Below are 15,282 nucleotides of genomic sequence, written 5' to 3' on the forward strand. Positions count from 1 at the left end.
CAGTGACGGCAGGACTTCGGTGCTCTATACAAATAAATAAATACATGAACCCTTGGACTTAGCACCCTCTAGCGATATTGACGTCAGACTTTGGTGCTATATGCAAAAATGTGTATCACTGAGTCAGGCAGACAGATTATTGGTTTGACATGATTTTCAACTTTTTTATGCTGATCAAGTTCAGTCTGCACTCTACACATTAGGTTTCCATTATAACAGAGTCTACCGAGAACTAGGGAGGTACTACTATTTTAGCTAATTTTAAGAGAAATTTAAAGTTCTGCGTTCCAAGAACTCACCTCAAGCTAGGTTCTGTGAGAACCGCATCTGAAACCGAGCCATAGTGGAAACGAATCCATATTTATTTGGCTTTTTCTGCCTTTATTGATAGGTTGAAAGTAGACTGACAGGAAATGGGGAGAGAGAAACGTGGCAAAGGCCGTCGGGATGGAGAGTCGAACAAGCGGCATGCCGTCAGGCTGGCTCAGCAGCCTAGGTTCCCCCAGACGCTTGAGCTAAACGTCTGGGCACTTAGTTATAGTTGAAAGGATGGAAAATATATTCAGGGCTAGTCAAACACAAACAACCAAAAAAACATCCAAAACTAAAGCTCTGTTTGCCCGGTCCACTGTGGGCAATATGTATATAGGTTTCGCAGAATTCCAAGTCATGTGTATAGAAAAATGTATTCATAAATTATGACCTGACTACAGAAAATAACTCATAGATTAGTGCGTTTTGTCTATTCCCAGATTGTGAGAACATGGGAGGCGCTCTTATCATCATCATACATCATATCGTCTCACTCATCTCATTCCAATTGACTTCCTCACTTTTGCCTTCAATGTTTGTGTTTTACACGTTTATAAATGACTGTGTGAACTTCTATCGTTGTACCATTGAGAGTGGGTCCTGACAAGCTCTATCACGGTGTGGTTTGGCAACCTGCAGCCTGCTCATGCCCACAGACTGCTACAAAAGGACTGTGAAGACAGCAGTAAAAATAATTGGCACAAACTTCATAACATTTACACCATTCACTGCAGAATGAAGCCCACAACATCATTAAGGAGTAGGACAGACTATAGCCACCCTGCTCATGTTCTGTTCTCGCTCCTTCCATCTAAAAAAAAAAAGAAACGCTACCAGTGTCAAATCACACACCACCCGTCTTACGGTAGTAACAGTTTCTTTCCACAGAAAGTCATGAAGGCTGCTGAACAGCAGATTCACCCGTGCACCGCACATTATTGTACAATATGAAATGTTTTCCTGTGTACCGTGTATTGTGTATAATATAATGAGTGCACTTTGTACTATGTAGGTCTAGTGTTTATTATGATAGTTTTAGTAACTGTCAAGTGTCAACACAATTGCGTTGTGTTGTACGTGTTGCTTTGCGTTGCCTTGCATTGGAGAGAGCCAGAGCCCAAGTATTTCATTGTATTTTAGTATGAAACTGAACTTTTTAAGATGTCTTAATAGCCTACACACATTATTTTTAATCCTGTGAATATGCAAGGTTAAAAATATTTTCATGAAATGACTCTTATACTGTAGCATTGCACCTTTTTTCTAGACAAAGCTCCGAACATAGTTTGTCTCAGACTTGCAAAACAGCCAAGGAGTTCAAAGAATAGCAATGTTATTGCTCATTAAAATATTACTGGAGCATGTGTCTATGTACACAGCAGCAGTGAATGTTTTGGCTGGTGTAAAGAGAAGATGGAAAAGTTAGATCGGAAAAGGTTAAATGGTTTAGTTTTTTTAATGCAAAGTACTTGATATGCAGATGTCAAGTATAATGAAGCATTAGGTCTTATCAGTGTGACTCTGTTACTCTCGAGAATTACACACTCACTCCGCAGAGAAACCTTACCTCACGGATAGTCGCCTCGCCATTTTGCTTATTCCTTCTAAATCTCTGAATGTAAAATATAGCTCGCTCAGCGAATGTCTTAGTTACATTAACATTGTTCTTATAAAGTACTTGGTTTGTACCTAACTACTACGATTAGACAGATCGCGTTTGTTATTTCGCTACTGCCAGTACTTCTGATTGCACACGCACACACACACACACACACACACACACACACACACACACACACACACACACACACACACACAACACTACCCCGTGTCCCACACACACACACAACACTGCCGCGCGGATTTAAGCTGTCAAACCTATTTTGTTACAGTTAAATATGCCACAGACACTTGCCTGAACTGTGCAGCTGATATATATACAGCATTGTCATATTTAAAAGGCGCTTTATAGCTTCTCTCAGCTCAAAGCGTGTATGAATAAGGAGATAAATGAACAGCTGACGTCGGTGGGAGAGGACGTCAGCTGTGTGTGTGTGTGTGTGTGTGTGTGTGTGTGTGTGTGTGTGTGTGTGTGTATGTGTGTGTGCACGCGCGTGCGAGAGGGAGGTTAACAGTCAGCAACACGTTAAATTTCTACTTCTACTAAAGAAAGAGGAGCCATAAGTCCATATCCATAAATTCGGGGACATAAATTGCGCAAAATACTGTTAAACATGACGGCATCAGCCTGCTGCATCCTCCTAGCTGTTGTGTGCTAAGCTAAATCATCATACAGAACAGTCAACACGGCATTGACCAGGGTTGCCACATTGAGTGAGAGGGAAACAAGCAACCAGGTCTATGAAAATGTTAACAGGCCAGATCAAGTCAGAAAATCCGAAAAAGTCAGAAAATAAATCTAGAATAAGCATCAATATTGTTGACTGTCAAACATCATTGTCCAATGTTGTTTTAGAGCAGTGGTTCTCAAACATTTTCATGTCATGGACCACTAATATTCTATATATATATATATATATTTATATATATATATATATATATTATATATAATATATATATTTACTATATATACACACCGGTATATATACAGTGTACACAAACCGTATATCTAGGTGTGCCCCCAGATTTTTAGGCTATGAAAAGTGTGCCCTGGGACAAAAAAGGTTGAGTTAAGCGGTGCCCAAAAGGTAGATCACGATCTCGGCCAGCGCCCAAAATGCCCCCCGACAGCATAATCGGAGCAAATACCGGGCAGTGTGTATGAGCCATAACGTGTTGACTACACTACACTACACTAATAAGGACACATAATAACAACTAATAACCCATCCGTTACTACATGTGGAGTCAACTCCCGCAATTTCCTTCTTCCCATAGTGCGCGGCAAAGTAACTCTGGGATGAGCGGCCGCGTAGTCTCTTAATATTACAAAACCCTTTTCTGTGAGATCTGCACTGTATCATATCTGCTTGTTAGATCAGACTTGGTCAATTAACTTAACGGGCCATCTCATCTGCTCCCCTCAGTATAGCTGTCCGTCCAAAGCAGTAGGCTAATGGTTTCTGCTTTCCTGGTACCTGTCACATATTCCTCAGTATTACAGATTGCCAGGGATTCAATTTGTGCCACGGAAATGTCCCATACAATTCTGCACCTGATCAGGTGCGAGATGGGTATTCCTCCTGACTAAAAGCGACCCCTGACTATCTTCGGATAGCAGCAAGAATTTGTTCTTGTCAAATTGAATTACCCTGAGAAGACAGAGGTTCCGGAGGAAGCATCTATTGTATACAAACCTAAAGAGCCATTTAGATTGAACATCCACAGAAACCTGGCATATTTCCAGTCCACTGCCTTTGCAGTTCAAAACTGCTCATATTTCCCCAATTTGTTTGCAATAATTTCAATATATATAAATATCTACAAATGAATTTCCAATGATAATTGGAAATAATTGGTGTGTGTGTGTGTGTGTGTGTGTGTGTGTGTGTGTGTGTGTGTGTGTGTGTGTGTGTGTGTGTGTGTGTGTGTGTGTGTGTGTGTGTGTGTGTGTGTGTGTGTGTGTGTGTGTGTGTGTGTGTGTGTGTGTGTGTGTGTGTGTGTGTGTGTGTGTGTGTGTGTGTGTGTGTGCGTGCGTGCGTGCGTGCGTGCGTGCGTGCGTGCGTGCGTGCGTGCGTGCGTGCGTGCGTGCGTGTTTTCTTTCCTGAAAATGTTATACCGGTATTTAGTTTCTTCATTTCCTGAAAAATGAACATTTTGGAGTTGGCTGGTTTCTGCCCGACAACAGAGACTATTATAAGTCTACACAAACTTAGACATTAGTGCTGCACAATTAATCGAAAAAAAGATTGCGATCTAGATTCAGACCCCTATGCAATCTAATTTCCTTTTCTTTTGTGCTATTTGAGCAAGAATCGTGCTGCACTAGTTGGCTGTCCAATTCATTTTAGATACTCTTATGTTTTTGCTAGAAGAGAGAGACTTTAGGACAGGTTTAAGTCAAGCATGTTGATGTTTAAAGCCACAATAGTTTGCTCCAGGTGCCGCCCACATTTTGAGTATAGTAATAATGTTCAGCAACTACAGACTTCATGGAAGAAATGAGAATCGTGATCTCAATACACACACACACACACACACACACACACACACACACACACACACACACACCGGTACGTAGTGAAAAGATCATATCACCAAGTTCACAACAAGCTTGTAGATCGGCAGTTTCTCTATGTGTCATATAAAGACACAACAGTATATAATGTATATAGGACTTAAGTAGTTCATCACAGGGCTACACACGGGGGCTTTGAAATAACTTAGCTGTGTCACAGATGACACATGTGCAGGTAAGTGCAGAAGAAAGTATGCCAGGAAAAAAGTGTACATCTGTTATCTGTTATCACTATTTCAGGAAAACGTGTATATATAATAAAAGTCCAAACTAATTTCAACACGTTTTCCATTTTTCATTACATGGACCCATGAATGGAAATGTAATGGAAAGTCACGCAGCACAGTGGTAACTAGTGAAATTGAATGATCGGGATTTCATCTGCAATCTATTTAATTTGCCACCAGCAAACTCACCTTCTTGACAGGCTTCCTACCCATGCACAGCTTGATTTAATCTATTTTTGGAAGATGACAAATTTACACCACAAGGCCACAAATCGACTGAGTCATCAAAACACAAAATTGAGAGAGCTCAACGAGGGAAAGAGGAGAGAGAGAGAGAGAGAGAGAGATAGAGAGAGAGAGAGAGAGAGAGAGAGACAGGGAGTCGTGGGGTGGTCTGGGGGGTGTTCTCAAAGGAACATCTAAGGGCACTTACTGAAATGAAGTATGCATACGAGAGGCCTCACACATGCTTGGATTAGAGTGTGTAGGCATATTAGTCACAAAGTGCATTTTATTTGTCTGAAGCCTGCCTTTAAAAGATACTGACTCCTTAAAAAGAACAAAGGCTTTATATAACTACTGTCTACTGACTTAAGGAAATTATAAGTAAGTCCCATGGGAGAGCGACTGCATTTAGGAGAGAGAGGGGGCAGTATGGAAACAGATGAAAGCAGTATGGAAACAGTATGGAAACAAGCGAAGGCTTTTTTGTGTCTAAGTCCATTTGGCGTTTTTTTTTTACATTTTCTGTAATTTTCTTAAACTGCCAATAAAGTATTCTATCTATCTATCTATCTATAGTAACCTGGTTTGCACTTGGGCACATGGAGTCCGACAAAACAGTAACCACTGCCACGCGGAGTGTGACCGCATCTGCCCGCCTGATCATTAGACCCTGCATGTACTTTATTTCTCTTATGCTCATGCCTAATTCATGCCCGTCGTACAACGGTGTCCCTGCTGAAAAAATAGCAAATATCCAAGCTCACAACGCATCACAGATGCGATGCGTTGTGAGCTTGTATGTCAACAATTTTTGGTGTGCCACTCTGTCATACGAAGTATAAATCAGACTTGAGTCCCACAGAAACTAATGTGTACAATTGTTATTCCCACTCGATTTCTTTTATCATCTAACGATGCCAAGAAGCATTGAGTGACAGCTCTCAATGGGGAAAAATAGAAAGGATTTGGCTCCTAATGGCTATCCAATGCCGAAGTGGTAAGCCTCACCTCGTTAAAAAGTGTCCGTACATAATGCAGATGTGAATAATGTAATGGGGTGGTGGAGGACAATTGGAGAGAAGGAAAAAGAACGAGTGGTTCAGATGCAGTTGAGAAGTTAGAATTCACAGAGTAATTGCCATTTTCGTTCAGCCCAAAGATCTAAAAAATCAAAATGAAAAGTGTAACTGTAGACATGAATACTGGATTATAAACCCATTCTGACCGGGCACCCATTTTGGTGTTGGCATCATGTTATGCTTTAGCTATTGAAAAATAGCAGATCTACAAGCTCATATACGAGCTTGTAGGTCTGCTATTTTTGAAAAAAATCGAAGAACGACTGACATTTTTAGAATCTGATCTCAGGTCAGAATGGGTTCATCAGACCAGTGTGTGTCCAGTGGAAAACTCGTATGAATCTGATCTCAGGTCAGAATGGGTTAAAGAAAAATATTGTGAGAGAAAAGTTGTTAGATTACAGGTGTAGCCTACAGTACAAACGTTTAAAAAATAAAATCAATTAAATAGACAGGTGCTTTTTTTTAATCTCTTCACAGGTTTTAATGAATTGCCTCAGAAAAAACTATATGGTGTTGGTTCAGGCACAGTAATATACCTGAATCCAATACTGTATGTCACATTAGTAGATTCAGTACAGCAGTATTGAGTTATATTATACACCACTCGATAGCGTCTGAGATCTGTATGGGGAACAAGGTCTCTTGCTCTGACATATAATTAGCCTTCTATTAACCTTGACAAGTTCTAGGCAGACTTTGCTATGTTTCTATGGCTACAGTAAAAATGGATGTCTTATGGCATTCAGCATTATTGTTTTTTTGTGGTTGTTTTCCTTTTTTTATTATTTTTGTTTTCTTTATTAAATGATTGACCATATTTGGCAAGGAGGAAGTCTACATAATTGTAAAAACTGTTTTTATACCGTATGTGCTACAATACAGTACAATACGGGGGAAGAAGTAACCACTTTAGGAGGGAAAATCACAAATTAAGGATCACTGGATATAGTTACATGTGCAATTTCTATAACAGCTATTCCCTGTACTGCAAATCTGACAATTTACACCTATATTAAATTGGTCAGGTTTTGCTTGATTTATTGCTCACTCTGCAATCTTGTTTGAATATTAGAAATGTATGAGGGGTTTACAGTAACAAGCTGATCCATGTAGGCCTACTACTGTGTAGTTGAGAAGTGAGTTTAGTTTCTGATATGGCTAGGTCTTTGCCATAAAATGAGATGCTGCCACAGCTACAAGAATATACACAAGCAGAAATAGATTCCCTCAACACCTACAGTGGCAGCGTGAGACTGTCGGGTCAGACATCTGGTATGAGCGCATTTCTCACAAGACACCCAAAGCTGGCACACGACGCACAATCCATTAATTTGTGACACCATCACGTATATTATTATTACAATAATAGTCCTGTACTACTACACTACAGTATGTTACTTTTGAGTATGATGTTTTGTTTCTGTGTGTTGTTCTGTTCGGTGTCTGTTGGTTTCTTTCTGCATTCAGATTGGTTCCATGATTTGGGGGTTTAGATGTCAAAGGTTTAGGTGACTCGGTGGTGGATAGTAACTGTCTATAGTATACATTTACTTGAGTAATGTATTTAAGTACATTTTTGGACTATCTGTACTTTACAGTACCGGTAATTGTATTTTGGGAGACTAGTTCACTCCACTACATTTCAAAGACTGCTACATTTCTAGGAAGGGAAAAGGTACCACTTTAAGCCATATAATGTGAAAACTTAAAGGGGAATACCCTAACAACCCTAATGTATATTAATGACAGTAAAATGTTGAAAATGAGTGGTATTCCCCTTTAAGTATATATTCAAAAGCAACATTTGACGTAGCAACCTTCGCTTGTACTTTAGTAATATTCGAACAGAGTATCTATACTTTGACTCAAGTAGGTTACTGGAGCTGAGAACTTTGTCCACCACTAGATATAAAGTATTTGTTTGAGAGGCCCTGGACTATAATTTATTCAGAGTAGTTTGAGGACATGCAATACACCTCCAGGCCACTAGGTGTGTATGCTTAAAACAGCATAGAGAAGAAGTGCAGTCATGTTTATCGTTGTTTTTATTCTGAAGGTTGAGTTCATGACTAAAGTGAGTATAGGCCTATTAACCCATTCTGACCTGAGATCAGATTCATATGAGGTTTCCGCCGGACACACACTGGTCTGATGAACCCATTCTGACCTGAGATCAGATTCTAAAAATGTCAGTCGTTCTTCGATTTTTCAAAAATAGCAGACCTACAAGCTCGTATCGCGCCACTCGGTGGCGCGATATGAGCTTGTAGATCTGCTATTTTTCAATAGCTAAAGCATAACATGATGCTGACACCAAAATGGGTGCCCGTTCAGAATGGGTTATGATTATTCAAGACTGCAGAAAGTAATATGGCATAATTGTGTTTCATGCTCCAACTATGTGTTTGTTTATGTTATTGCCTGAAATTTGGTTAGTAATATTTGAATTGAACAGAATATACTATTGACTCAAGTAAGCTACTGGAGCTGAGAACCTTGCCCACCGCTAGATATAAAGTATTAATGTTGGATATTCTTCTCCTGCAGGCTGCATATCATCCTGTAAAGCACATACGATTTGGTACAACCTCGTTAAAGAGGCTTATCAGGATTCTAGTTCAATATAAGAGGTTTTTCTTTCTATGTTTTCTGTCAAAGAGCAAATCTGGAAATGGACAGAACTATATTGGAACTACAAGCTACGTGGCTGTACTGGTAAGTACCCTGTGTGACATAACATCAATTTAATTAGATTTGAACAGGACTTGCTCCGGTGAGGCATGACCTACATCTCTTAAAGCAATTGAAGCTCAAGAGTAAACATGTTAAACTGACTGACAATATGTCAGCCTGTATCTAGCTAGTGCTGAGTGACAGACCAAAGCACTTAATACCTGACATTTCAATAATGTGAATAATGTTTCATGTGCATAGTTAGTAAGAAATATTCCACAGGACGGTCTGTCTATTGAGACTATTTTATGCCTGTAACCTTTCATTCAGAACTTCAACACTGTAGCTAGGATGTCTTATCCTATTCAATGCTTGTTGTTGCAGTCTCCATTTAAGTACTGTAAATCTGAACAACTTCCCTTTAATGTTCAGTTGACTTTTCTTGCTGAGTGATGTTAATTAATGCAAGATTCATCCTTTACATAAAACCTACTTTCTTTCTTTTTTTCTAAGTGTCTTGGTTGGAAGCTAAAGGTTGGCATTAACTAAAATAGTCTGGTGGTGGTGGCTATATTGTGCACTGAGCCAAGTAAAACAAGTTTGAAGTTTCATAATGGTGAACTGCACATGGGGCTCCATCTCTATTTTAAAAAAACCTTTGAAATAGTTCAACTAGGTGATCTACATCGAGACATTGTGAACTTGTAGATCGGCCATTTGAACAATCTTTTAAGGTTTTTTTAAAGTAGTAAGAAATGGCTAATTAGTTTAGGGTTAAGGGGTGGCGCCTGTATGTATTTATTTTACACCATGACAAATGAAAGTATCTGGATGGTTCAAAAAAAGTCGGTCTATTTACTTGACCACATTTTGACAATGATGAATTACTCTGACCAGATTAATAAGGGAAAAAAGTGTATGTCCTTATACTGTGATATTGTGTTCTCAAAATCATATGCAAATACTGTACATTGATTTATAGTTGAATCTTTACATTTTACACATTCAGGATAAAAAAAACAGCTGACTTGAACTCACTCTACCCTATGTTGTTGAGTATACCAATTGGTCATCATTACATCATCCTTGTGTGTGTGTGTGTGTGTGTGTGTGTGTGTGTGTGTGTGTGTGTGTGTGTGTGTGTGTGTGTGTGTGTGTGTGTGTGTGTGTGTGTGTGTGTGTGTGTGTGTGTGTGTGTGTGTGTGTGTGTGTGTGTGTGTGTTGTTGTGTATAGCATAGCAGAGTCTGTGATTCCTGCAACAAATATTAGGATAAGTTCCATTCCATTATATCATGCGGGTATTCAAGCATGTTGAATCATGTAATGTTGAATCATTAACAGGCTATGTAAATTACCTTGAGGTTAGATATACTGTACTTGCAGTGTAGATCACTGTAATACCGTACTAATATGCTATTTCACTTCTGTTCTGTGGGTCATTGTCGACACAATTTTGTCTATTTATATAGTGGCTCAGGTGATGAAAACCATGAACAGCTGTTTCTGCTAAAAGCCACAACCTCGCATATTTCATTTGGGATTTAGGCAAACCAAAAGAAAAAGGGCAAAATGTTCCTTTGATTCATCAAGTTCATTAACAAACAAAGCTACAACTACTATTTCTAGAGTAAACTCAAATGGAACAGATCTAGAATTTTGGAAAAGATGACTCCAGAATGAGAACGTCGTTAGAAAAGTGTCTGGCATTTCAAAAGTTGCCTTTGTTTGCTGTGGTTTGCATTCTTTCTCGTCTTTGTGAAGGCTCCTCTCCGCTATAAGGTTAACTTCTGGCACTTCCTTATTTGTCAGACCCACCAGAAACACCTGAGGCATAGGATTACATTTTCAGCCACAACCGAGCAGGCATGGAAACCGGTGATATGTGTGTCAGTGTAATTGGGTTTTCTTATAAGACAGAGCTAAGTGATGTGTGTGTAATAAGGGACTGTGCAGTCCACATCAGCTTTTGAGAACAGATTTGGGACTGGAGACAATCGGAAGGATGTTGTTTGGACAGAAGGTGTCAAGAACATAGAGATGAATCTATCTATTTGTGCAGTGCCTTAAATGTGTGTGACCTGTGTATGGATGGGTGGATGGATGGATGGACGGGCGGGCAGACAGACAGACAGACACAAAGTATCAATGTTGTTTTGCTCTTCATTTCAACACAATTCAACCCTTTATACAGTTATCCCTAAACTTATTTGCCATTTTCTACCATTTTAAAATAGTACAAATAGCCGATCTACAAGCTCACAGTGTGTCGATGTAGATTGGCTAGTTGAACTATTAAAAAAAAAAAAAGTAAAAAATGGTAAATACGTTTAGGGATAAGGGGTAAGGGGTGGCACAAGATAGAGCCGTAAGTACCATTTCCCTTCCATCACTCTATTCGAAGCGATGCATGGCATACAAAATAAGCAAGGCTGATAGAGACAAGCTTTGAAATGAATGAATGACAGACAGCATAGTAAATATGACTAAACCAGAAACAAGCTTTGAAATGAATGAATGACAGACAGCATACATAGTAAATATGACTAAATTGATGGCACTGAATCCCAAAAGCACCATCCAACGCAATGCACGGATACACAGAGGCGAATACAAGAAGACTCACCCCGTTTCTGTTTTCCTCCCAGAATTTTCCCCAGTGAGGGGTGGGAGAGGCTGGCCAGCAGACGGCTGGATTTTGAATTTCTCTAACTATAAACTTTCATGACAGCAGACAGCCTATAAGTACAAATATAATTTATGAAAAGTTACTACAGTGAAGTCTGTTCACAGAAGTTGTTGTAGGATATGTGGGGATTATCTGACGAGGTACCATTTGAGGGGGCAAAACCTTACATATACTAAATAATACTACATTGTTTATAGGGTCAATATAAGTAATATAATATAGCCTTTCCACAGGAGTATCTTTTTATATTTTTCCAAAAAGAATACAAACAGCCAATAGCATAGGCCTATTACAAAGTTATCCCCCTCACTGGGGAAAAATTCCGGGAGGAAAAACGGGCACGCACCGGGGTGAGTCTTCTTGTTACCAAAGAGGCAGCCCTGTGCAGTGTGCAACAACTGCTCATCAACAGGACGGACAGTTATGGGGAGGGTCAGCAGCCGTGTCAGACATCCATCCAGGCTGTGATTCTCGCAGGCAGCCCTCGGGGTGGGACGATAATAATTCCACGGAGATTACTGAGGAAGTATAGCAGCAACTTTCTTACCTGCTACAAAGGCCAGAGGCACCAGAAAAGTGTCCTCCTAAATCCAGAGGAGCTATTAAACCTGCCACATTGCAGCCCTGTTCTACTACACCTGCCACAATCAAAGAGCCCTGTTCTCATTCCTGGATAAGGCAGTACTGTGATCTACTGCAGTGCTTCTCAACCTGTGGGTTTGGACCCCCCCCCCCCCCCCCAGGGGGCGCGGGTGATGATATACCGTCAAGCCTCAAGTCTAAAATAAAAATAATTAAACTAAATCATAACTTCATTATATTGTCAACCATTTCATTTTTCCAGATTTTTCAAAATGTTTAAAAGTAGCCAATCTATGTTGTATGAGACGTGGACCTGCATGTTTGGTGTGTGTGTGTGTGTGTGTGTGTGTGTGTGTGTGTGTGTGTGTGTGTGTGTGTGTGTGTGTGTGTGTGTGTGTGTGTGTGTGTGTGTGTGTGTGTGTGCGCGCGCGCACGTGTGGGGGGGTGGTATCAGTCAGATGTAAGATGGGGGGGAAAGGGTTGGGAAACATTGATCCACAGTAATAGCAAGTTATTCTTGTCTAAACTCTGCTGGCAACAATATTCAGACCTATACTGTATAAATCCACATCCACGCCTCATGACAGGTTAAACAATCAGGCATCTAAAACAGCTTAAAATCTAAATTAAGCCTCACTGCAGGGTTGTAGTCAGAGACAGAGATGCACTGTGCCCATGCAGTCCTGAAGAAAGAGGAGCAAAGTTCGTCACCAATTAAAAGGACACAAATTAAATCTCTCATTTTTGCTTATAAGTGCTGCGAGAAATATTTTCCAAATGCATGGTCCTATGATTGATCTAAATATAGTAAATCTAGTTTGAGTGCAGTATACATAATTCAATCCAAGTCAGGGGCTTCTCCATCAATCAGGAATATATATAAGCATATGGATCTTGTCTCTTCTTAAGGGAAGAGGTGGGGGGGGCTTTTAAAAACTTTTCATATAGTTAATTATTCACATTAAATGCCAAACAGTAGCCTACGATATATCTATCCTGCTTAAAATTGACAACTTCGGAAAATGTAGAGTCCCTACTCCCTGTCCGGAACGGGGCGCGCATTTGCTTGCCCAGTGCCCACCTTCTTTCTCCCAAAATCAGACGCGCGCCGTGACGCGCTCCCGGACACACACACACACACACACACACACACACACACACACACACACACCACAATCATGCTGCTTGTTTCACTTCAGTGCGTCAAAACAAATCATGGCCAACATTAAGCGCGCGCTTCCCTCGAATGATGAGCAAAGTGCGGTGGTGGGGTGTGTGTGTGTGTGTGTGTGTGTGTGTGTGGGGGGGGGGGGGGACTGACTCATAATAATTAATAATTGACTTACGCTGCTGTTCTGGCCGGACCAATGCACCATGGCCTGGTTGTGAGACGAGTCCCCCGTCAAGGCGAAGGTTGAGCTGGTGAGTTTGAGCTCCTCGTGCCTGCTGGAGCCATGCGGAGGACTGCGCCTGTCCTTCATGCCGCTCCAGCGCGACTCGGGACGTGGCGCTCGGAGTCCGCTCGGCGATGCCATGGCGCCTCGCGGCGGGTCTGCAGCAGCAGGTGCAGGGTTCGAGGATTTGACTTGGCGGTGTTGTTCTGCGGGAGAACTCGACGGAGTGTTCCTCCTTGCTCGCTTGTTGTGCGCCCGGCCGGCAGAGAGAACAGCAGCAGCAGCAGCGCCCGTCTTTTTAATAGGGTAAACTTTGGTCTTGTGCTGCTGGGTGAAGTCACTCTCGGCACCGGCGGGCGTTCCTTCTTCTTTCGGACGCAGCCTGTCGGTACTCCGTTTTGCTCTCGAGTGGACATATTTCCCTTCTTGGTTGTTCCGAGCGCATTCAGAGAAGCCCGCTGCGCAACGAAGCTGTCTAGTTTCAGCACTTCTTGCGGGATTGACCGCCCCTGCCCGGCCGTCTCCATCTCCCAAAACTTCCCCTGCAGCGGACCCTGTTGCGAATTCACTTGTGTCCAATTTCAGCAGTAATTCCTGTCTCCGCCAGTTAATCCCCGGCTGACATGTTCTGCAAGTTATCTCTGGTTTGGCGACAAGAAATACAGAGAATAAAATCAAAAGCACAAACCAAGAAGACGCACTGTGCCACTTAGGGCAAAATGTGACCCCCCTCTCCATCGCTTGTTGTATGTAGCAGATAAATTAATGCTCTGAATGAAAGAGCTTTCCACTGTTCCCCAGCTGTGCCTCTCTGTGGATCTAATTGACGCGCAGCTGTAGAACCGCTTCCCAAGTTGTGGCGTCTCCAAATGCAGTGTTGTAAAAAGTGCGGTCTGTAGAAGTGGTCCAAGTTGAAGGATTTGATCAAATGAAGCTCCGTGCGCATGGGGGAGGAGCTGGTCCAGTCCAGAGTAGACCTAAAGATATGGCACTTATTGCGAGTCTCGTTTCTTCTTTCTCGTACATAATTGCAGGCCATCTGATCTGCTGTAATAGCTTTACAATCTTTCATCGATTCGTTTCTCATTTTCTATACATTCGGAACTATACTTTTTTTCTGCCAGATAATATTTTATGGATTGGCTAGCTGGAGCCTCTTCAGAGTAATTCTCCTGGCTTAAACAGAAATAATCAGGCTATTATATAGAAGTGCATGAGAAAGTTATTATGACAACAACTTGCAATAGACTCCATTAAATTCAGTATTGCTATTGGGAGTGTCTGCTATAGTGCTCATTAAAAAATAATAACATATTTCCAATTAAATGCAATGTAAGGATGGCATCTATATGATTTCACTTGTAGCCTGTTCAGCATTCCACATAATGAGCATGAGAATTATGCTACAAACTTGTTATTACGGCTGTGTGTAATCATGCAATATTGTATGATAGGTTATTAGGTTCCTGTATTATTGTGCAATTGAAGAAATGCAATCATGACAGTGGAATCAGAGGAATCACAGCGGGAAAATTGAACACTTGAGTCGATGCTAACATATTTTTTCTGAATGAATCCTTGAGGCTATAATTATAAGCCATCACATATAGGCAATTATTATGCCATCAGTGAATAACAGCAAAATAAATGTAGCCACAACAGATGGGCTACTGTTTATTTTTAGTTTAGTTTATTTATTTATTTATTTATCCTTTCCTCCTACTGTATAACCAACCAAAAAGGTTAAATAGGCCGTGTTGGGACCCATGAAAAAGTGCTTAGAAAATGAGTTTCGTTCCCATGTCATGCGAACTACTCATTCAATGCATTTTTTCATAGATAATACCCTTCTAGACTTTGGGTTAAAAGTTCTACTCATAATATCCTGCAGTATTTTGTCAC

General features: G+C 40.9%; 1 protein-coding gene across 3 annotated transcripts in view; it reads right to left on the reverse strand.

The window, feature by feature from the left end:
* Positions 1-14,227, reverse strand: part of LOC310859344 (VPS10 domain-containing receptor SorCS1-like) — a 245,180-nt gene extending 230,953 nt beyond the window's left edge. For all 3 annotated transcript variants that reach the window (XR_014569292.1, XM_083765827.1, XM_083765826.1), the window contains exon 1: positions 13,333-14,227. Coding sequence is in view for 2 of the 3 variants with exons in the window: in XM_083765827.1 (XP_083621953.1) it covers positions 13,333-14,118 (786 nt within the window). In the remaining variant the exon portion in view is untranslated. The remainder of the gene's footprint in view (positions 1-13,332) is intronic.
* Between the last annotated feature and the right edge of the window lie 1,055 nt (positions 14,228-15,282).

The sequence above is a fragment of the Protomyctophum parallelum genome (genome assembly GCF_964188405.1).
Source record: "Protomyctophum parallelum genome assembly, chromosome: 5".
In the NCBI taxonomy this organism is placed as follows: domain Eukaryota; kingdom Metazoa; phylum Chordata; class Actinopteri; order Myctophiformes; family Myctophidae; genus Protomyctophum; species Protomyctophum parallelum.